General features: G+C 48.6%; 2 protein-coding genes across 4 annotated transcripts in view; both read right to left on the bottom strand.

Annotated features, from left to right (window-relative positions):
• CCDC134 (coiled-coil domain containing 134) overlaps nt 1-8,970 on the bottom strand; it is a 30,462-nt gene extending 21,492 nt beyond the window's left edge. Inside the window, exons 1-5 of one of the 3 annotated variants that reach the window (XM_019018464.4) lie at nt 8,813-8,970; nt 8,503-8,580; nt 1,714-1,832; nt 708-829; nt 417-501 (exon numbers count right to left, since the gene is read on the bottom strand). In XM_019018464.4, coding sequence (XP_018874009.2) covers nt 417-501; nt 708-829; nt 1,714-1,816 — 310 coding nt within the window. In that variant the 5' untranslated portion in view covers nt 1,817-1,832; nt 8,503-8,580; nt 8,813-8,970. The remainder of the gene's footprint in view (nt 1-416; nt 502-707; nt 830-1,713; nt 1,833-8,502; nt 8,581-8,812) is intronic. The other 2 variants (XM_063705016.1, XM_063705017.1) reach the window with 2 other exon arrangements.
• A 1,149-nt stretch (nt 8,971-10,119) lies between these two features.
• MEI1 (meiotic double-stranded break formation protein 1) overlaps nt 10,120-21,625 on the bottom strand; it is a 99,692-nt gene continuing 88,186 nt past the window's right edge. Inside the window, exons 27-31 of the mRNA XM_031005662.2 lie at nt 15,697-15,778; nt 15,130-15,236; nt 14,068-14,199; nt 13,763-13,875; nt 10,120-10,320 (exon numbers count right to left, since the gene is read on the bottom strand). Of these exons, the coding sequence (XP_030861522.2) occupies nt 10,275-10,320; nt 13,763-13,875; nt 14,068-14,199; nt 15,130-15,236; nt 15,697-15,778 (480 nt within the window). The 3' untranslated portion in view covers nt 10,120-10,274. The remainder of the gene's footprint in view (nt 10,321-13,762; nt 13,876-14,067; nt 14,200-15,129; nt 15,237-15,696; nt 15,779-21,625) is intronic.

The raw sequence follows: 21,625 nt of genomic DNA, 5'->3' as shown, positions 1-21,625 counted from the left end.
ACCATCCTGGCCAACATGGTGAAACCTCGTCTCTATTAAGAATACAAAAACTAGCTGGGTGTGGCGGCGTGTGCCTGTAGTCTCAGCTACTTGGGAGGCTGAGGCAGGAGAATCACTTGAACCCGGGAGGTGGAAGTTGCAGTAAGCCGAGATCACACCACTGTACTCCAGCCTGGCGACAGAGTGAGACTCTGTCTCAAAAAAAAAAAAAAAAAAAAGAAATGCTATTGCTAAAAAGTAGCCAGTTAATTAGGGAGGCCACTCACGAAACGCCCATCTGCCCAAGGGGACCACTTAGAAGGTGCCACAAGAGGGCACTTCCGGGGAGAAAAAAAGAGTGACAAGAACAGGAGAGAAGGAGCAGCTAGAGAAGATCGGGTGGTGCGGAGGACAGGGCGGGGCAGGGCAGACCATACCATCCTTCAGCTTCTCGTCCTGGGGGAAGGGCCCATCTGGGAGCACATCAGCAGCGGTGAGCACTGTCCGGGAGTCCTCCAGCACCTGAGGGAATCCCGCCAGGGCTGAGTGGCTTCGCAGTGCCCATCACAGACTGCTCCCATCCCCATTTATTTAAACCCCACTTCAAGTCTTATGTGCACGCAGTTCCCCTGTCCCTGAACACCAACCCCTTAGGGAACTCCTATTTACCCATCAGTGCCTAGATCAAAGACTGGACCTGCCATGAGCTGCCCCCTGCCTGCACACACCTTAAAGAGCCCCTTGAGCATGACATCAAGGATCTTGTACTGCTGGTGGATGTCGTTCAGCTGTGCCAGGTTCTTCAGTGCCAACAGCTGCTCCCGCCGCTTCACCTCAAACATCTTCTTGTCTGGGCAGAATTAAGTTAAGGGGCTGGCATCAATAGCCCTGCCTGGACAATCCAGCAGTCTTGCCTCAGAAGGCTCATTCCTGACCAGCAAGTATCTGCAAGGGCCATGGATGCCCAGGGCTAGAAGCCTCCAGGAAATGAACAAACTGACAAGTGCATGGACCTGCAACGCACTATTCATCCAGTTCCCATGGCGCTCCACACCCAGAAGCCTGAAACCAAGCCTCCAGACCTGGCTCCTGCCTTCCTTTTGCTGCGGTCTTCCTGCCATCTCCACAAGCATTCACTGTCCCAGAGCCTCCACCTCTCTGCTCACGCTGCACCCTCTCTGCCCAGGATGCCCCTCACCCTCCTCTAGGAGTTTCTTTCCTTTCAAGGCCTGGCTCAAAAACCATCACACAGTGTTTCTCCCTGACCCCTCCTGTGCCCATCAGAGCACTGGTCACAAAGTAAAATGATCATTTGTTTGGATACTTTCTCCCCCTGGGCTTATGGACACCTCAAAGCCAGGTGACTTGTTGTAATTCATCTTTGTGTCCTTGAGGCCTGGCCTGGAGCAGGTGGCCCAGTTCACCAGGGTCCAGATGGGCCAGTAATCCAGAATTCCTGAGTCTCCACCCAGGATCTTGCCCACAAGGTGCCAGGCCATGCACAGTCCTCACTGAGCCTTTGCAGTCTAGAGATGGGCCTTGTCATCTCCATTTACCATACGCAGAAGCTGAAGCTCCGGAGAGACCTGACTTGCTCAAGGTCTGGCTAGAGCACCTCACCTTTTCTCCCTGTTCCCGCCAGCTGGGCCTGCTTATCCCTGGAATCCCTGAGTAGAAGAACCTCATTTACAGACCTCTCAAAGACAGCTCATTAACTACAACCCCAAAGGATACAGATCTCCAGGCTTGGGTCCAGGGAGGTCCTCAAGGTGCCTGTGGCTCCCATCCCAGACAAAAGCAGGACAAAGAGGAAGGCCAGGAATTGAAGAAGGTCCATATCCAAACCTCTTGAGCTGGAAGAATAACCCAAAGAAAGAGAGTGAGACTCAGAGATCAGTGTTACATAAAATAGAGTGCACAGGTGAACAGCAGCTTCCCCTGACATAGTGCAGCCTCTGTATACCAAGAACCCAGCTTTGGGGAGCCCTGAAGCTGCAGCTCTTATCCCAGGGCCAGCAGGCACACAATACAGAGCCGTGGGATGCTAGGAGGTGGGGAGAAAGATAAGTGTGTGTAACACAGGAACACTTAGAGCACAGGGTCAGTGGCTAGAGTTCTAGGCTGGAGCCCTGCCCCCGCCCGTCTCTGGGACCTCGAGCAGCTTGCCCAGCCTTTCTGAGCCTCAGCCTTCTCAGCTGTAGAACAGGGATAAGGAGGTCACCTCCCTGCTGCAGGGAGGGAGGTCTGGGTGAGGCACTGTGCCTGGGGAGGAGGGGCTCGTCAACAGTATTCCTTCCACATCCCCTATCCTGGTCTCCCAGGAAAGCATCTGGTCAAGGAAGCCCAGGCAGAGAAGATATGAAACTTCTGGAGTTTTCCTCCTTCCTTGACTTTTGTCATCAGAAAGTAAGACGGGACAAAGGGCAGGGAGGAAGGCAGGGCAGTCTCGGGGTAAGGGGGCTTGCTACTCACTCACTTTGGAACCATAGGTACTACATAGAATACCTGTTCGTATTCAGGCAACATGCAACAATTATTGATTTATTTTAATTTAATTTTTTTTTTTTTAAGATGGAGTTTCACTCTTGTTGCCCAGGCTGGAGTGGAATGGCGCAATCTCGGCTCACTGCAACCTCCACCTCCCGGGTTCAAGTAATTCTCCTGCCTCGGCCTCCTGAGTAGCTGGGATTACACGCATGCGCCACCATGCCCAGCTAATTCTGTATTTTCAGTAGAGACGGGGTTTCTCCATATTGGCCAGGCTGGTCTCGAACTCCCAACCTCAGGTGATCCGCCTGCCTTGTCCTCCCAAAGTGCTGGGATTCAGATGTGAGCCACTGCGCCCGGCCCTTTTTATTTATTTTTTCCTTAGTAGAGATGAGGTCTTGCTATATTGCCCAGGCTGGTCTCCAACTCCTGAGCTCAAGAGATCCTCTCGCCCTGGCCTCCCAAATACTGGGATTACAGGCGTGAGCCACTATGCCCAGCCAACACAATTATTTATTGAGCACTGTGAAGTTCACTTTCCTGGTGATTCCCAGGACATACATTGCTGCCTTCCACCCTTCCTCTTTCTCCCCTTGAAAGGATGTATCTTTTCACTTGGCTGGGGTGGTAATTCTCTTAATGTTTTTTGTTAGTTCCTGTAATTTTTTTTTTTTTTTTTTTTTGAGACAGGGTCCTGCTCTGCTGCCCAGGCTGGAGTGCAGTGGCACAGTCATGGCTCATTGCAGCCTCCACTTCCCAGGCTCAAGCCATCCTCCCACCTCAGCCTCCTGAATAGCTGGCACTACAGGTGCATGCCGCCATGCACTGCTAATTTTTGTATTTTTCGTAGAGGCGGGTTTTGCTACATTGCCCAGGCTAGTCTTGAACTCCTGGGCTCAAGTGATCCACCCATCTTGGCCTCCCAAAGTACTGGGATACAGGTGTGAGTCACTGCACCCGGCTACTATAGCTTTTTTCTCTGGTTCTAACTCTGCTGTTACGGCCTGACACTCAAATATTCTGTCTTGAGGGCCTAGAAAAACAATGTTTTCCTCTAGTATAACTTGATTCTGTACTTTGGGCTTTTCTTGATGTGTCTGAATTGTTCCGTTTAACCAGGAAATTTCTCATGCTTTTAACTAAGAGCCACGTATTCCCCAGTTGAAGGCACTAGTTTTTGTTTTGTTTTGTTTTTTTTGAGACGGAGTCTTGCTCTGTTGCCCAGTCTGGAGAGCAATGGTACGATCTCGGCTCATTGCAACCTCTGCTTCCTGGGTTCAAGCGATTCTCCCTGCCTCAGCCTCCCGAGTAGCTGGGATTACAGTTGCCTGCCACCACACACGGCTAATTTTTGTATTTTTAGTAGCGACGGGGTTTTGCCATGTTGGCCAGGCTGGTCTTGAACTACTGACCTTAGGTGATCTGCCGCCTCAGCCTCCCAAAGTGCTGGGATTACAGTCGTGAGCCACCGTGCCTGGCTGGTACTAGTTTTCTTGTTTACATTCCACTATAATATGATGGAAATTCATAACTCTGGACACACTCTTCCTGTGTCTGATGAAATTCACAACTTTTTCATAAAACCTGAGCTATGAAAGGGTTAAGATTTTTTTGTTTTTACACCCTGGTAACCTTCTGTATTGCTTGTGACATATAAATAACAAATTGACAAATTTCCTTGTCCACTGCTGATTATAATGAACTTCCATTAGATTTTTAACCATGGGGACAGGCGTGGTGGCTCATGCCTGTAATCCCAGCACTTTGGGAGGCCGAGGTGGGCGGATCACAAGGTCAGGAGATCAAGACCATCCTGGCTAACACAGTGAAACCCCGTCTCTACTAAAAATACAAAAAAATTAGCCGGGCGTGGAGGCATGTGCCTGTAATCTCAGCTACTTGGGAGGCTGAGGCAGGAGAATCGCTTGTACCAAGGAGGCAGAGGTTGCAGTGAGCCGAGATCGCACCACTGCACTCCAGCCTGGGCAACAGAGCGAGACTGCGAATCAAAAAAAAAAAAAAAAAAATTAGTCGCCTAAAAAAAAAGATTTTCAACCATGGTTGTTCCAAGTCTTTGTCATCCGTGGTTCTGATTCTTCTCTAAAAGCATTTGCAATCAGATTCATAAAAAGACTCTAACAAGTAATCTTAAATAGAAGTTTCTAAAAACTTAAAAACTTTAAGATCTATGGACTAAATAAAAAATTTTCAGAACTCTAATGAAGAAACTGATGAATTCCTGAAATCTCTAATCAAAATCAAACAGAACTCAATTAAAAACTGATGAAGATAATTTTCTTTTCTTTTCTGTATTTATTTATTTATTTTTGAGACAGGGTCTCACTCTGTCATCCAGGCTTACTGCAACCTCAACCTCTTGGGCTTAAGCAAGCCTCCTACCTCAACATCCTGTGTAGCTGAGACTACAAGCACATGTCACCATGCCCAGCTATTATAATTTTTAAAATCTTTTTGTAGAGGTAGGATCTTGCTATATTGCCTAGGCTGGTCTCAAACTCCTGAGCTCAAGCAATCCTCCTGCCTTGGCCTCCCAAAGTACTGAGATTACAGGCATGAGCCACCCTGCCAGAGTAATGTGTTTATGACATATATTTGGAATATTATTGGTTCTTTACTTGTTTTGTTTTCTAAATTTAAGGAAACTTTTTCTCTTAAGCTATCTATAGTTTACAGCAATTCCATAAGAAATACTTTTGTAAAGAGAGGTGGAAACATTTATTTTTCTCCCTATTTAACCCATCTAAAATTTGAAAACTATTCAAGAAAAGTATTCTTTTATTTATTTATTTATTTATTTTTTAGACAGGGTCTCCCTCTGGAGTGCAGTGGTATAATCATGGCTCACTGTAGCCTTGACCTCCCAGGCTCAATCAATTCTCCTTCCTCAGTCTCCCAAGGGCCTGGGAGTACAGGCATGCACCACTACACCCAGCTAATTTTTGTATTTTTTAGTAGAGATGGGGTTTGGGCATGTTTCCCAGGCTGATCTTGAACTCCTGGGTTCAAGTGATCAGGCTGCCATGGCCTCCCACAGTGACAGGATTACAGGCGTGAGCCACCATGCTGGTCTATTCATGAGTATTCTTACAGCAATGTGGTTATTTGCAAAAGTCCAGTAAGACTTTGCTCTCTCTCTTTTTTTTTATTTTGAGACAGAGTCTCACTCTGTTGCCCAGGCTGGAGTGCAGTGGCATGATCTCAGATCTTGCAACCTCCACCTCCCAGGTTCAAGTGATTCTTGCGCCTCAGCCTCCCCAGTAACTGGGAACACAGGCAAGCACCACCATGTCTGACTAATTTTTGTATTTTTAGTAGAGACAGGGTTTCGCCATGTTGGCCAGGCTGGTCTCGAACTCCTGGCCTCAAGCGATCTGCCCACTTTGGCCTCCCAATGTACTGAGATTACAGGCGTGAGCCACTGCGCCCAGCCTGTTCTCTCTTATAACAGAATACAACAAATATTGCTTATATTACCAGGGCTTTAACTAGAATATCATACTTGAGAATGTGCATAGAAAGCCTGCCTTCAAAGATTCCCAGCCTTACAGTGAATGAGTAAAATCTGTCACTTCCTGGCAGGCCCAGGAACTTTAAGACTGTTAAGTAAAATCTAAAGTCTGCCTTGGTTTTGCTTCCTAGCCTTAAATGGTTTTTAAATCTGTTATTCCTATGTGATCACTGTAAAGAGAAAATTTTGTTTCTAAAAAAAGCTATAGTACATCTGTTATTAGACTGTAGATCTGTGCATTGTTTTTGAGTTCTCATTATCTACTTGTATACTGGACTAGCTCCTGAATTCTAGATTGCTCCAATCTAACTTTCTTTCATGAAATTATTAAAAATTGGCACTGCTCTGTTCCTGAAGCCCTGTAAGTTGAAACTAGATGAACTTTAAGGGACAAGCCTTGTGCCTAATGTATGGGTCACACAGGAAGTTCACCAAACATCCCAATGCCATAACCAGAGACATTCAAACTGCAAACCAGGATAAGAAGTTGATGGTTTCATACCGTAGATAGCTTTTCCGAAGACACTGGAACAAGATTCCATATCATTCTGAGACTCTTACTCATTTCTTTTTTTTTTGAGTAGGAGTCTGGCTCTGTCGTCCAGGCTGGAGTGCAGTGGTGCGATCTCGGTTCACTGCAAGCTCTGCCTCCTGGGTTCATGCCATTCTCCTGCCTCAGCCTCCCAAGTAGCTGGGACTACAGGCACCTGCCACCACGCCTGGCTAATTTTTTGTATTTTTAGTTGAGACGGGGTTTCACTGTGTTAGCCAGGATGGTCTTGATCTCCTCACCTCATGATCCGCCTGCCTCGGCCTCCCAAAGTGCTGGGATTACAGGTGTGAGCCACCGCGCCCGGACGTTATTTATATATATTTTTGTATTTTAGTAGAGACAGGTTTCTCCATGTTGGTCAGGCTGGTCTCGAACTCCTAACCTCAGGTGATCTGCCCGCCTTGGCCTCCCAAAGTGCTGGGATTACAGGGATGAGCCACTGCCCCCGGCCCTGCCCGGATAATTTTTGTATTTTTTGTAGAGATGAGGTTTTGCCATGTTGCCCAGGCTGGTCTTGAACTTCTGGACTCAAGTGATACTCCCTCCTTGACCTCCCAAAGTACTGGGATTACAGACGTGAGCCACTGCTCCCAACCACTACAAGGGTTTTGACACTGACTCCTAGTCACCAGTCTCCAACTGGAGACTCTTAGTCTCCAATGTGGCAAGAGACCAACAACCCAAGATAGGTCCGTCCCAGCACTGAGGGACCTAACTACAGGATGACTGATCAGTAAAGTTTTTGGAGAAAGATCTTGACCAAAAGGGGGAAATATGAAAGTTGTTAGAATCAAAACAGAGTCGTTTGTGTTAAAAACTCTGACAAATTTAAAGCATGATTCTCCAATGGGAAAAAACAAGAACAACAACTCTGACAAATAAAACCGAGGAAGGTCGTGAAAAGAGGGTTCTTATACACAAATGACTGATAACAAGATCAGAAAAAATGCAAAAACCACAACCCTGCACAAAGGTCACTGCAAACTTACACAGAAAAATCTTTCTGTGAGGACATCTGCCCTGCAACTGCCTGTCCAACCTCAGACTGGCACCACTCTTGCTATTCATCCTTGTAGCCAAGGATAACTATCTCAAAATAATCACGTAATCCTCATTTTTCCTTTTCAAAACCTTTGTCTTCCTTTACCTCCCCAAATACGTACACAGGTTACTATGGCACACGTATTGTCACTACAATGTCTATTCCCAAGTAAACATCATTTTTTTAGAGTCTCTCACTCTGCTATTTAGGTTGACAGTACCTACCACACTCTAGGCACTGTTCTACAGGCGGGAATACAGCAATAAATAAGCAAAAATCTCTGCACTCATGGTACTTGTCTCTAGTAGGGATAAGAGTTGATCAATAAACTTGTAAAATAAGCACAGAGGGATGAGAGGGTGTCGGTCAGGTATAAGATTACATAAAGTGGTCGGGAGAGGTCTCACACTCAGATTACAACTCCCCAGTGTTACCAATGTGAAATCAAAGCACAGAAAAATGAGGTGACTGCCCAAAGTCACACAGCTATTCCCAGGCTGAACCAAGAGTCTGTTTGGCTCTAAGTCCAGTGCTCTGTCTTCTGACTCTTTCTAAATGAGCACAGGCTACCTGAGATCAGAGCTGGCTACTGAACTACCAGGACACCTGCCCCAGGGGAGAGATGCTCAGTTACAGACAGTGAGAGGCTGCAGAGATCATCCGGAGAACCCCCTACCCCCAAGCAGACGAGATAAGTGAAACCTAGAGAAGGAATAGTCCAAGTTCACCCAGGACCCCCCACATTCCACCTCCTGCTCCAAACTCAAGCGAACCAGAACCAGGCTAGGGCAAAACTTTAGGCGCCAAAGGAGAATACCAGACAGCTGGCAATGACTGAAGCAGGAAGTGGGAAAGAAAAGCCAGAACAGCAGACTGCGGGACAGGTCCTGCTTTCTCTACTGTTAAACTCACTTTTTCAGCCTCTCAATCCCGATCCTGCCGTATGAGTCACCCGGAGCTCCTCCTGGCTCAGCATGAGGCTCTGAACTCCTGCAGAGGTACCAGGTAGTGGCGGGCCTTGAGCCGGCTACCGGGATCGGGGGCCCAGGTGGTTGACCCCGAGCCTTCGGAGCTCCCGGAGGAGGGAGCGAGACTTCTCAAGGAACAGAGGCGTCCAGGTCCACGAAACTCCCTCCCCACCACCTGCAGCCGGTTCGAGGCCCTCGGTTCTCTCATTATCCTTCCCGGGAACCTGCAGCCCGCCGCCCCTACCGCCACCTACCTGGCCAGTCGGTGCAGGAAGGGTAGGTGGCCGAGTCCTGTGCGAGCAGCTAGGCTCGAAGGTCCAACAGGCTAACAGCAAAGCAACTGAAAGCGGGAGCACCCGGCTAGCAACCGAGCGCAGACCGCCGAGCTCCGTCCCGCCCACCGCGCTGCTCCCGACCAATGAGCGCGAGCCGCGACCGCCGGGCTCCGCTAGCCTCACTTCCGGCTCCGCTCCACCGCCTCTGCCCACCCCTCCAGGCTCTGGCGTGCCTCCAGCGCGCTGTGGGCACCATCCTCGTCCTGTCCCTCCTGCGAGCCCCGGGTACGTGGCCCTGGATTTAGCTTGTGTTGGAGGAAGTTAAATCTGTGGGTGGGGTCTGTGCCCAATTTAAGGCGTGAATCAGCAAACTGGGGTCCCAGCTCCTGTCGGCTGGGCGACCTTCTGCGCGCCCTCCCCGAAACTGTGTCGTCGTCTGTGGCCGAGTTTTTAAACTTTAGATCGCAACGTGAGTTTAGTGGGCGGTGACTAGCACTATTTTTCTTCTTTAAGGACCTCAGAGACTCAGTGCAGGATTCGGGCATCCCCTCCTTGCCCCTCCGGTCCACCAACTAATAAGCCAAGTGCGGCGGGGGCTTCCCCGTCCGTTCGTTAGGCCGAGTGCAGCCCCACTTTTGCGCAGGATCAGGACAGTCAGACCCGAGAAGGCAGCGTGGCGTGGCCATCTCCGGGCCCGGGGCCCCTACCGGGCGGGAAGGGAGCTGGAGGCCCGGTCTGGGCTGAGCTCCCCAGAACAGGCGCAGGCATTGTCGAGCGCAGACCTCATGCCGGGGACCAAGCTGGACATGCATTCCCAGGATCTACCCACGAGGGTGCATAAACACCAGTTCTGATGACGGCTGTACGGGAAGGGACAGAGGGGACCTACTTTAGCCAGACAAGGGCTGAGGCTGGGACAGTTTCGTTCTGATAGGAAAGCTGAGAATTTGACCCTCCTTGCCTGGAAAGTTTACCTCTAGCCACCTCCACATGAGGCGAGGGAGCAGGTCAAGTGCCTCTGGGAGCTGTTGAATCGCAGCAGCCCCAACCCCTAGGCCTTTCTCTGCCCTGCCAGCCCCAGGATGGCCTGACTGGTGTTCTCTGAGTACAGCTGAGGCACCCAGCTGACTCCTTGAATGCTGTTACAAGAACAAATCCTGTCCCGTCCCTCCCTCCCTGAGAAGGCCATCAGTCTCCTTGCTGAAACAATCCCTTATCCAACTAGCTGAGAAACCAGCTCCTGGTAGACAAGGTAGTACAGTGTTTTTGGAGAGCTCACGCAGGTATGTGAGTGTATCATTTTATTTCCTTATTCTATTTCAACAATGGAGTATATGGCTCCATATGAATAGCTTCAGCTGTCATCCATTTCCCCAACAATTATGCCCTTTGTCTCCAGGTCTCATTCTCTCTCCACTTCTGGGCCTTCAAGTCCTGAGGATCAGTTTCTGATGTGGGACAGGGATACAGCCACCCCTCCCAGGCAGCTGGCAGCAAAACATGAGAGGAAAACAGCAGAGAAGTGGGGCCAACCATGGGGGCATCACACTTCCAGAGCCCAAAACAGGCAAGAATGGTCAGGCAAGAACAGAGGTGCTCCTGAGAATAGTGGGATGGATTCTGAAATTGGGTCCTGAACACCTGGGCTAGGTAGTTGCTATTCAACAGGGAACTATTGCACGGAAGGGGCAAGGAAGAGAGCCAGGGAGGCAGCCAGAGGGGTGCGGAGGAAGCAAACTACCCTCACACACACCTCTGGACTGCAGTATCTCTGGACTGCAGTGTCTCTGGGTGCAACCAGCCACCCACCAGAGGGCCTCTGACCACTGCCACAGCCGTAAGCTTGCTTTTTTTTTTTTTTTTGGAGACATAGTCTCACTCTGCCACCCAGGCTGGAGTGTGCAGTGGCACAATCTCAGCTCTCTGCTCACTGCAATCTCCACCTCCCAGGTTCAAGTGATTCTCCTGCCTCAGCCTCCCAAGTAGCTTGGATTACAGGCATGCACCACCATGCCCAGCTAATTTTTGTATTTTTAGTAGAGATGGGATTTTACCATGTAGGCCAGGCTCGTCTCAGAACTCCTGACCTCAAGTGATCCACCCACCTTGGCTGGGATTACAGGTGTGAGCCACTGCGCCCAGCCCCCAAGCTTTCTTTTTTTTTGAGACGGAGTCTTGCTCTGTTGCCCAGGCTGGAGTACAGTGGCGCGATCTTGGCTCACTGCAGCCTCTGCCTCCCAGGTTCCAGTGACTCTCCTGCCTCAGCCTCCTGGGTAGCTGGGATTACAGGCTCACGCTACCACGCCCAGCTAATTTTTGTATTTTTTAGTAGAGATGGGGTTTCACCATGTTGGCCAGGCTGGTCTCAAACTCCTGACCTCAGGTGATCTGCCCACCTTGGCCTCCCAAAGTGCTGGGATTACAGGCGTGAGCCACGGCACCCGGCCATCCAAGCTTTCTTAAGAACATGGCAGTCACAGAGACACACACACTGTGTGTGTGTGTGTGTGTGTGTGTGTGTTGGGCTGAGGATCACTTGAACCAACTGCGCTTGGGCAGCTGTCTCCAAAGCTCATGGGGGGAGGACTAGCTGTGTGTGTGTGTGTGTGTGTGTGTGTGTGTGTGTGTGTGTGTGTGTGTGTGTGTGTGTTGGGCTGAGGATCACTTGAACCAACTGCGCTTGGGCAGCTGTCTCCAAAGCTCATGGGGGGAGGACTAGCTCCTTTCTGAGTGCGGTGATGTAGCTTTGGAGACAGGCAAATCTGAGGTCAAATCCTGATTGTATCACTAGCTCTGTGATTCTGGGCACGAGTGAACGTCTCTGGCCTCAGTTTCGTTATTTGGAAAGGGAGTAAGAATAATAACAGACACCAATATAACATTCACACCAAGCCAGGAGCTGTTTTTGGTGCTTTACATATATTAACTCATTTAAGTCCTTGCTACAACCCTAGGAGGTAGGTACGGTTGAGTATCCCTTATCCAAAATTCTTGGGACCAGAAGTGTTTTGTATTTCCGATTTTTTTTCGAATTTTGTAATATTTGCCTATAATAATGAGATATGTTGGGGATGGGACCCAAGTCTAAACACAAAATTCATTTGTTTTATATACACCTTGTACACATAGCCAGAAGGTAATTTTTTATTTTTCTGAGACGGAGTCTTGCTCTGTCGCCCTGGCTGGAGTGCAGTGGCGCAATCTTAGCTGACTGCAACCTCTGCCTCCCAAGTTCAAGCAGTTCTCCTGTCTCAACCTCCTAAGTAGCTGGGACCACAGATGTGTGCCACCACAGCCGACTAATTTTTGTATTTTTAGTAGAGACAGGGTTTCATCATGTTGGCCAGGCTGGTCTTGAACTCCTGACCTCAGATGATCCACCCACCTTGGCCTCCCAAAGTGCTAGGATTACAGGCGTGAGCCACGCGTCCGGCCACCTGAAGGTAATTTTATGCAGTTTTAAATAATTTTGTTCATGGGCCAGGCACAGTGGCTCATGCCTGTAATCCCAGCACTTGGGAGGCCAAGGCAGGCAGATCACCTGAGCTCAGGAGTTTGAGACAAGCCTGGGCAACATGGTGAAACCCTGTATCTACAAAAATTAGCCAAGCATGCTGGTGTGCACCTGTAGTCTCAGCTACTCGGAGGGCTGAGGCGGGAGGATCCCTTGGGCCCAGGAGGTGAAGGCTACAGTGAGCTATGTTCACACCAGTGCACTCCAGCCTGGGTGACAAAGCAAGACACTGTCTTAAAAAAAATAAAATAAAAAGAATGTAAAAAATATAATAATTTTATTCATGAAACAAAATTTTTTGTTTTTTTTCTGGGATAGAGTCATGTTTTGTCGCCCAGGGTGCAGTACAGTGGTGTGATCTTGGCTCACTGCCCTCCACATCCCCGATTCAAACGATTCTTGTGCCTCAGCCTCCCGAGTAGCTAGGACTACAGGCACATGCCACCACACCCAGCTAATTTTGGTATTTTTCATAGAGATGAGGTTTCACCATGTTGGCCAGGCTGGTCTCAAACTCCTGGCCTCAGGCGTGAGCCACCGCACTTGGCCTATTCATGAAACAAAGTTTTGGCTACATTTTGACTGCAACTCATCATGTGAAGTCAGGTATGGAATTTTCCACCTGTAGCATCACATCAGCACTCAAAAAGTTTCAGATTTTGGAGCACTTTGGATTTCTAATTTTTGTATTAGGGATGCTCAACCTGTACTACAAGTACCTTAACACTCCTAGCTGATGTGAGGATTAAATATAATGCATGTAGCTGGGCATGGTGGCTCATGCCTGTAATCCCAGCACTTTGGGAGGCTGAGGGGGGCAGATTGCAAGGTCAGGAGTTCGAGACCAGCCTGTCCAATATGGTGAAACCCTGTCTCTACTAAAAATACAAAAAAAAAAAAAAAAAAATACCCGGGCGTGGTGGCAGGCACCTGTAGTCCCAGCTATTCGGGAGGCTGAGGCAGGAGAATCGCTTGAGCCCGGGGGGCGGAGGTTGCAGTGAGCCAAGATCGTGCCACTGCACTCCAGCCTGGGCGACGGAGCAAGACTCCATCTCAAAAATAAATAAATAAATATATATATATATGTAAAATGCATGTAATGTGCCTGCTTTCTGTAGGAACTTAATATTAACAGGACACGGCATTGTTGTTGTCAACACTGTTAATTGACCCCTGCTTACTTTAGAAGACTAGTGCACCTAGGTCCTGAAGCATGATGCCACAGCTTCTTATGGCCTGGGAGAGCTTGCCCAGGCCAAGACAGGTCAGCCAAAGCCACACCTTGCAGAACATCACCCACCTCTTCATGAGAGAGGACACTGCTACTCCGGTACCGCATAAACTGGCCCAGGAAGAGAAGCCCCAAACACCCAGTGATTTGGCATCTCCTTCATCATAGATGCAAGAAAGGATACAGCATGTCCTGCAGGGGTGGCTGGCCTGAGGAGGTGCTAGGGGGAAGGCCCTCCAAGGAGGCCTGCAGGGTCTGGGCCATGCTGTGGTCAGCCAGGTGTCCCATGCTCTGGAGCTGCAGGGAGAAGAGGGCAGGGAAGACAGGCCTCCTCAGTGCCCATTCCACACAGGCCCTAACTGCCTCCATCCTCTGTACTTCCCTCCTCCCATTCCTTGGCTGCTGTGGCCAGAGCTCCCACCCTCCAAGAGAAGATGGTCTTGAGGGTCTAGCTTTACAGTGGCTGCATGGCCTCCCCTTCCCACCCACCTGCTGGAAGAAGCCATGCAGGGCCTGGAGTGTGGTGTTTGAGAGGGTAGACAGGTCAGCCAAAGCCACATCTTGCAGAACATCACCCACCTCTTCATGAGAGAGGACACTGCTACTCCGGTACCGCATAAACTGGCCCAGGAAGAGAAGCCCCAAACACCCAGTGATTTGGCATCTCCTTCATCTTAGACAACTGCTGTGCCCCAACTTTAGGAGACACTGTCCTGAAGCCCAGAGAACCTGCCTGCCTTCAAGGAGCTCAGAGTTAGTGGGCAGAGGTGGGACTGTGTCATGGGGAAGTGGGGTAAGTAAGGCAACCTGTGAGATCCTGAGAGAGCTGGCCCTCCTGACCCCTTTGGCCTTGGCTCCCTCCTACCCAACCTTGCACTGAACACTCATGGCCAAAATGAACTACGTGTGGCTCCCCTGACATACCACCATGTGCTCTTGTACCTGTTGTTTGTACTTCACTACCTGGAATACCTTTCCTCCTCTCTGCCTATTAATCTCTCAAGCCACAGCTAAAATGTTACATTCACTGCTGAGAAGCAATTACTCTTTTCCTCTTTGTTCCTACACCAACCACTGATGTACTTGTTGATCCACTTCGCTGTCATTCTTAGGCCTGCTGCTTTGTTATTTATTCAAGGGGCACTTACTGTGTGCCCCACAGTTAGCATCTCCTCTACTCTACCACTTGTAGCATCATATTTACATTACCAGTTTACTTGTCTGTCGTCCTCTTTAGACTGAGGGACCCTAAAGGCAGAGTATCTGTTTCATTGATATCCTTAGTATCTAGCAGACCTGGCATGTGGTAGACAGGCCCTGGTCAACATGTCATAAGAGAAATAGGGGAAAGGGTGTCGGGGTCCCCTGGAGTGAGGAGATATGGGCATTCAGAGGAATTCGTTCAGCAAGTCTCTTGTAGGGTGAAGGCCTGCCGAGCCCTTCCACCTTCTTTAAGGATTAGGGTTACCTAAAGTAAGGAGACCCTGGCCTCTTCAGCACCACCCAGCTCATGACACTCCTCAGACCACAAGATATCCTTTCTGCACTTACCAGGGTCATGAGCCTCAAAATCTCAGGTCTGAGGAAGGAATTCTCTCCAGCATCCAAGAGGGTAAACAGCAAAAACCGATTCCAAGGCTGGGAGGCCACGTGGAGAGCTTCAAGAAACACTGGGTTGTTAATGCTTCCAAGGCCTTGCCTTGGGACATTGCTCAAGAGGACCTTCTCCTATTGGCTTAAAAAGGGGCTACCCAGTTAGAGGCAGGGCACTGAACAAGCTGACCCAAGGAGGGTTCTTTCTTCCCTGGGCTTCTAATCCACTTATGTTGACTGGCTCAGTGAAACTATATACGCCATGATTGTGGAAGGCAGGCAGTAAGAAGGGCTCTGCCACTTAAGAGCATTGTGACCTTGGATGGGCACATCATTTGACCTATCTGAACCTTATTGATCTCATCTGTATAATGGGCATGACTGCCCTTGCAGTGCTGCTAAAAGAATTAAACAAAACAAGTATGAGTCACACAAGGGGATGGAAGGCTGGAGCAGGAGGGTGGAAGGGTGTTGCTCCCTCTAATCTCTCTCATGGGAACATCAGATAATGTGGAGAGTTTCTACCAATGTCTGGGCTCCGGGCATCCAGGTAGTCAAGCAAGGCCTCCAGGCAGCCAACACAGGCCTGGGACAATAGAGGGTCCTTCTGCAGAAAAAAAAAAAAAAATCAGGTCAGGTTTTGCTACCAATGGCTTTTGGTGCCAACCAAGAAAAAACATTTGGTTTTCAGAGTTACTTGGATTTCAGAATTTCAGATTTGGGATTATAGCCCTGTAGATAATCAAGAAATGTTTATTGGCTTCATCTCTCACCCTCATACAGAGCACAGTGCTTATACTGTGTGATTTACCTACATTCAAGAGAGTGCTTTGGGCTAGGCACAGTGGCTCACGCCTGTAATCCCAGCACTTTGGGAGGCCAAAGCGCCTGGATCACCTGAGGTCGGGAGTTTGAGACCAGCCTGGTCAACATGGTGAAACCCCATCTCTACTAAAAATACAAAAATTAGCCAGGTGTGGTGGTGCACACCTGTAGTCCCAGCTACTGAGGAGGTTGAGGCAGGAGAATCGCTTGAACCCAGGAGGCGGAGGTTGCGGTGAGCTGAGATTGCACCACTTGCACTCCAGCCTGAGCGACAGAGCGAAACTCCATCGTGGTGGCTCACACCTGTAATCCCAGCACTTTGGGAGGCTGAGCGGGTGGATCACGAGGTCAGGAGTTCAGCCTGGCCAAGATGGTGAAACCCCGTCTCTACTAAAAATACAAAAAATTAGCCGGGCGTGGTGGTGGGCGCCTGTAATCCCAGCTACTTGGGAGGCTGAGGCAGATAATTGCTTGAACCCGGGAGCAGAATGAGCCAGGATCATGCCACTGCACTCCAGCCTGGGCGACAGAGCAAGACTCCACCTGAAAAAAAAAAAAAAAAAAAAAGAGTGCTTTGTTTCAGAAAAGAAGATGGACCCTGGGCCACACTAAAAGATTTATAGATTACAGAGCCTCACAGTTTACTTAAGCCAGTGGGTTTCAACCTTTTTTTTTTTTTAAAGCAACAGGACCTTTCATCAAAATTGTATGCTCTAATAAGCACATGAAAATATTTATCATTAGTCATTAGGGAAATGCAAATTAAAACTACTATGAGGTACCCCTGTACATCTACCAATAGCTAAAGTTAAAAAGACTGACAACACCAAGTGTTGAGGAGACTGTGGAGAAGCTGGCACTCATACATGGCTGGTGGGAAGATAAAATGGTGCGGCCACTTTGGGAAACAACTTGATGGCTTCTTATAAAGTTAAACATACACTTATCACCCCCATAACCACCCTTATCACTCCAGTGCCCACAGCCCTTCTTCACAGCCCTCTGCTGCCACTGACCTGCCCCTTCACCCCATGTGACCCAGCATGGTGGACCGTGGACACTCTCTCTACTCTTATTTCAACTAACACTTTCCTCCACCGTGCTCCATTCCTGGGGGAATAGAGGCTGTTCTCATGTCAGCCTTTTATTTTGCAGATGGAGAACATAAAGATTAGTAAAAAGTGACTTGCTAAACATTTTCAGAGTCAGAGGCTGGGCAGGGGCTTTGACACAGATACCTGTGACTCTAGATACTGTACCTTCCACTGCATTGCACTGAGCCACCCAACTGCTGAAGATTCTGCATAGCTGATCAGCACTCAGTTTGTAGTGCTGGTGCCACCGGGCTGCTTTGGCCCAGAGGTGTCAAGGAGGACCAGCACCCAGAGCCCTAGCTTAGGCTTCACTGTCATTTTTCTCCCTTGACACCAGTTTTTAAAAGTATAGTTTTATCAAGATATAATTCACAAACCATAATACTCATCCTTTAAAGGATATAATTCAGTAGTTTTAAAAATTATATCCATAGAGTTGCACAGCAATGTAATTCAAGAATATTTTCATCACCCCTAAAAAGAAAACCCATACTCAGCAGTCACTCTTCGTTCCCCCATCTCTCCACTCTGCCCTAGGCAACTACTAATCTACTTTCTGTCTCCATGAATTTGCCTTTTCCAGACATTTCTCATAAGCAGAATCATAATATGTGCTCTTTTGTATCTGACTTCTTTCACTTAATGTTCTCAAGGTTCATCCATGTTGTAGCATGTGTCAGTACTTCATTCCTTTGTGTGGTCAAATAGTATTTCATTGTATGGATATACAATTTGTCCGTTCATCAGTTGATGGACATTGGGGTTGTTTCCACTTTTTCATCATTATGAATAGTGCTGCTATGGACATTCAGATACAAAGTTTTGTGTGGACATTCTCCACCTCCTGTCAACACTTGCTATTATCTGTGTTCTTATTTTAGCCACCCTCGTGGGTATGAGGATGGCCTAGCTGTCATCTGCATGTACAGCCTCTTGTTCACCAGTTGCCTTACCTCCAGGCACTCTCCTTGCCCCCATCTTTCCCACTGTGGCTGAGAGGGAACTTGCTTTTCTTCTTTTGAGACAGGTCTCACTGTGTCACCCAGGCTGGAGCTCAGTGGCATGATGACAGCTCACTTTGGCTTCAGCCTTCTGGGCTTAGGTGATCCTCCCATCTCAGCCTCCTGAGTAGATGGAACTACAGGCATGTGCCACCACGTCCAGCTAATTTTTTGTATTTTTTATAGAGATAGGGTTGTGCTGTGTTGCCCAGGCTGGTCTGGAACTCGTAGACTCAAGCAATCCACCCACCTTGGCCTCCCTGAGTGCTAGGATTACAAGCATGAGCCATAGTACCCAGCCCGAGAGAGAACTTTCAAACACACAGTCTGATAGATGTCCTTCCACAGTTTGCACAGTGATTCTTAGCCTAGCGTATGAGGCATGGCTCAGTTTGGCTCTGCCCAGCTTTTTGTCTCATTTTCTGCTTCATCACACCCCACACCCCAGCATGCACTGTCAGAATATGTGATTTTATACATGCTGTTGTCCTGCCAGAATGCCCTTCCCTCTATACCTCTGCCTAGACACACTTCAAGGCTGAGTTCAAATGTCACCTTCTCCGTGAAGCCTCCTCTGACTTCCCACACGGGGGGCATTTTTGCCTACAAGAAGTTTTCAGACCGGGCGTGGTGGCTCACGCCTGTAATCCCAGCACTTCGGGGCTGAGGTGGGCGGATCACAAGGTCAGGAGTTCGAGACCAACCTGGCCAATATGGTGAAACCCTGTCTCTACTAAAAATACAAAATTAGCCAGGCATGGTGGCGGGAGCCTGTAGTCCCAGCTGCTCAGGAGGGTGAGGCAGGAGAATCACTTGAACCCAGGAGGCAGAGGTTGTAAGTGAGCCGAGATTGCGCCATTGCACTCCAGCCTGGGTGATGACAGAGTGAGACTCTGTCTCAGAAAAAAAAAGAAGAAAAGAAGTTTTCAGTTCCGTGGAAGAAGATAATGTAAACCACTATCATATAATAAAATATGATAATGTGATACTCAATTCACAGCTGAATTAACCATTCAGGGAGCTCAAGGGAGAGGGATTTCCTCTATTGCTGGGTTACTGTGGAATAAATATTTGCTGAATGTATGAATCATTGAACAAATGAATGAAGAAATGAATAAAAAGCGAGTTTTAAGACCGGGTGCGGTGGCTCACACCTGTAATCCCAGAACTTTGGGATGCCAAGGCAGGCGGATCACTTGAGGCCAGGAGTTTTGAGACCAACCTGGCCAACATGGCGAAACCGTGTCTCTACTAAACATACAAAAAATTAACCAGGTGTGGTGGCAGGTGCCTGTAATCCCAGCTACTTGGTAGGCTGAGGCACGAGAATCTCTTGCAACTGGAAGGCAGAGGTTGCAGTGAGCCAAGATCACGCCACTGCACTCCAGCCTGGACAACAGAATGAGAGTCTGTCTCAAAAAACAAAACAAAAAAACAAACAAACTAGTTTTAAACAACAAACTGGTTGAAGGGAATGAAGGAGGCTTAGCTATAGCCATGAGGTCCTGGGCAGTGACAGAGGGGACATTGTGGCTGAACAAAGAAGGCCAGGAAATTTCTCGAGAGTGTGACAGTGAGAGAAAAGAGGAAAAGCCTACTTGGTCCTGTTCACTAGGCAATTATAGGGCAGTCACTGTGAGGCTAAGACAGGCTCCTCAGCAATACCCTCTCATAAGCAGGGTAGGCCCAGCACCTTCTACAGGGGGAGTCATGAGCTTCTCAGGTTGGGTTCCCCTTCCCAGGGACTGTTGAGGACAGACAGTCAAAAACTACCAGAGAGACAAATACAGGATTCCACTTACATGAGGTCCCTACAGTAGTCAAATTCATAGAGATAGCAAGTAAAATGGTAGATGCCAGGGGCTGGGGGAGGGGACTGGGGAATTGTTTAATGGGTACAGAATTTCAGTTTGGGAAGATGAAAAGATCTAGAGATGGATGATGGTGAAAGTTGCACAACAATGTGAATGTACTTAATGCCACTGACCCATATACTTAAAATGATTAAAATACTAAATTTTATGTTATATGTAGTTTACTACAATTAAAACAAGGCCAGGTGCAGTGACTCACACCTGTAATCCTAGCACTTTGTGAGGCCAAAGCTAGAGGACTGCTTGAGCCCAGGAGGTCAAGACCAGCCTGGACAACATAGTGAGATATCATCTCTACGAAAGTATTTTATTTTATTTTTTATTTATTTATTTTTTGAGATGGAGTCTTGCTCTGTCACCCAGGCTGGAGTGCACTGGCATGATCTTGGCTCACTGCAACCTCCACCTCCCGGGTTCAAGTGATTCTCCTGCCTTGGCCTCCCAAGTAGCTGGGATTACAGGTGCGCATCACCACGCCCGGGTAATTTTTTTGTATTTTTAGTAGAAATGGGGTTTCACCCTGTTGGCCAGGCTGGCCTCAAATTCCTGACAAGTGATCCGCCCGTCTTGGCCTCCCAAAGTGCTGAGATTACAGGCATGAGCCACCGCGCCTGGCCTTACTACCAATACAAAAGTATTTTAAAATTAGCTGGGCATGGTGGTGTACACCCGTAGTCCCAGCTATTCAGGAGGTTGAGATGGGAGGATCACTTAAGCTCAGCAGGTTAAGGTGGCAGTGAGCCATGATCATGCCACTGTACTCTAGCTTGGGTGACAGCAAGACCCTATCTCAAAAATAAAAATAAACAGTTGCCAGAGGCAGAGTTGAGCGTCACAGGCCAGGGAGACACCTAGGCTCTTGGGCATGAGAGGCGAATGGTGAAAGTGCTATACAATACTTCACTGGTGGCTGGGCACGTTGGCTCACACCTGTAATCCCAGCACTTTGGGAGGCTGAGGTGGGCAGATCACCTAAGTTCGGGAGTTTGAGACCAGCCTGGCCAACATGGTGAAACCCTGTCTCTACTAAAAATACAAAAATTAGCCAGGCATGGTGGCACACACCTGTAATCCCAACTACTCAGGAAGCTGAGGCAGAAGAATCACTTAAACCCAGGAGATGGAGGTTGCAGTGAGCTGGGATCATACCACTGCACTGCAGCCTGGGTGACAGAGCAAGACTATGTCTCAAAAAAAAAACAAAAAAACCCCACAAACCTCACTGGCACCCCACCCTAGTGTTTAGGCTATTGGTTTGAAGAAGGCTTTTTCATCACTCAAGGCCCAGTTCAAATGCTACCTCTCCTGTGCAGCCTTCCAATACAGGTTGAGGCTGGGCACGCCTGTAATCCCAGCACTTTGGGATGCCGAGGCGGGTGGATCACTTGAGGTCACGAGTTCGAGACCAGCCTGGCCAACATGGTGAAACCTCATGTCTACTAAAAATACAAAATTAGCCAGGCATTTTGGTGCATACCTGTAGTCCCAGGTACTTGGGAGGCTGAGGCAGGAGAATCACTTAACTCAGGAGGCAGAGGTTGCAGTGAGCTGGGATTGCACCACTGCACTCCAGCCTGGGTGACAGAGCGAGACTCCATCTCAAAAACAAACAAAAAAACAAATACTGGTTGAGTATCTGTAATTAAAAATTTGAAATCTG

The sequence above is a fragment of the Gorilla gorilla genome, chromosome 23 (genome assembly GCF_029281585.2).
Source record: "Gorilla gorilla gorilla isolate KB3781 chromosome 23, NHGRI_mGorGor1-v2.1_pri, whole genome shotgun sequence".
Lineage (NCBI taxonomy): Eukaryota > Metazoa > Chordata > Mammalia > Primates > Hominidae > Gorilla > Gorilla gorilla.
Note: the sequence above shows the minus strand (reverse complement) of the source record. Positions and strands in the feature narration are given on the sequence as shown.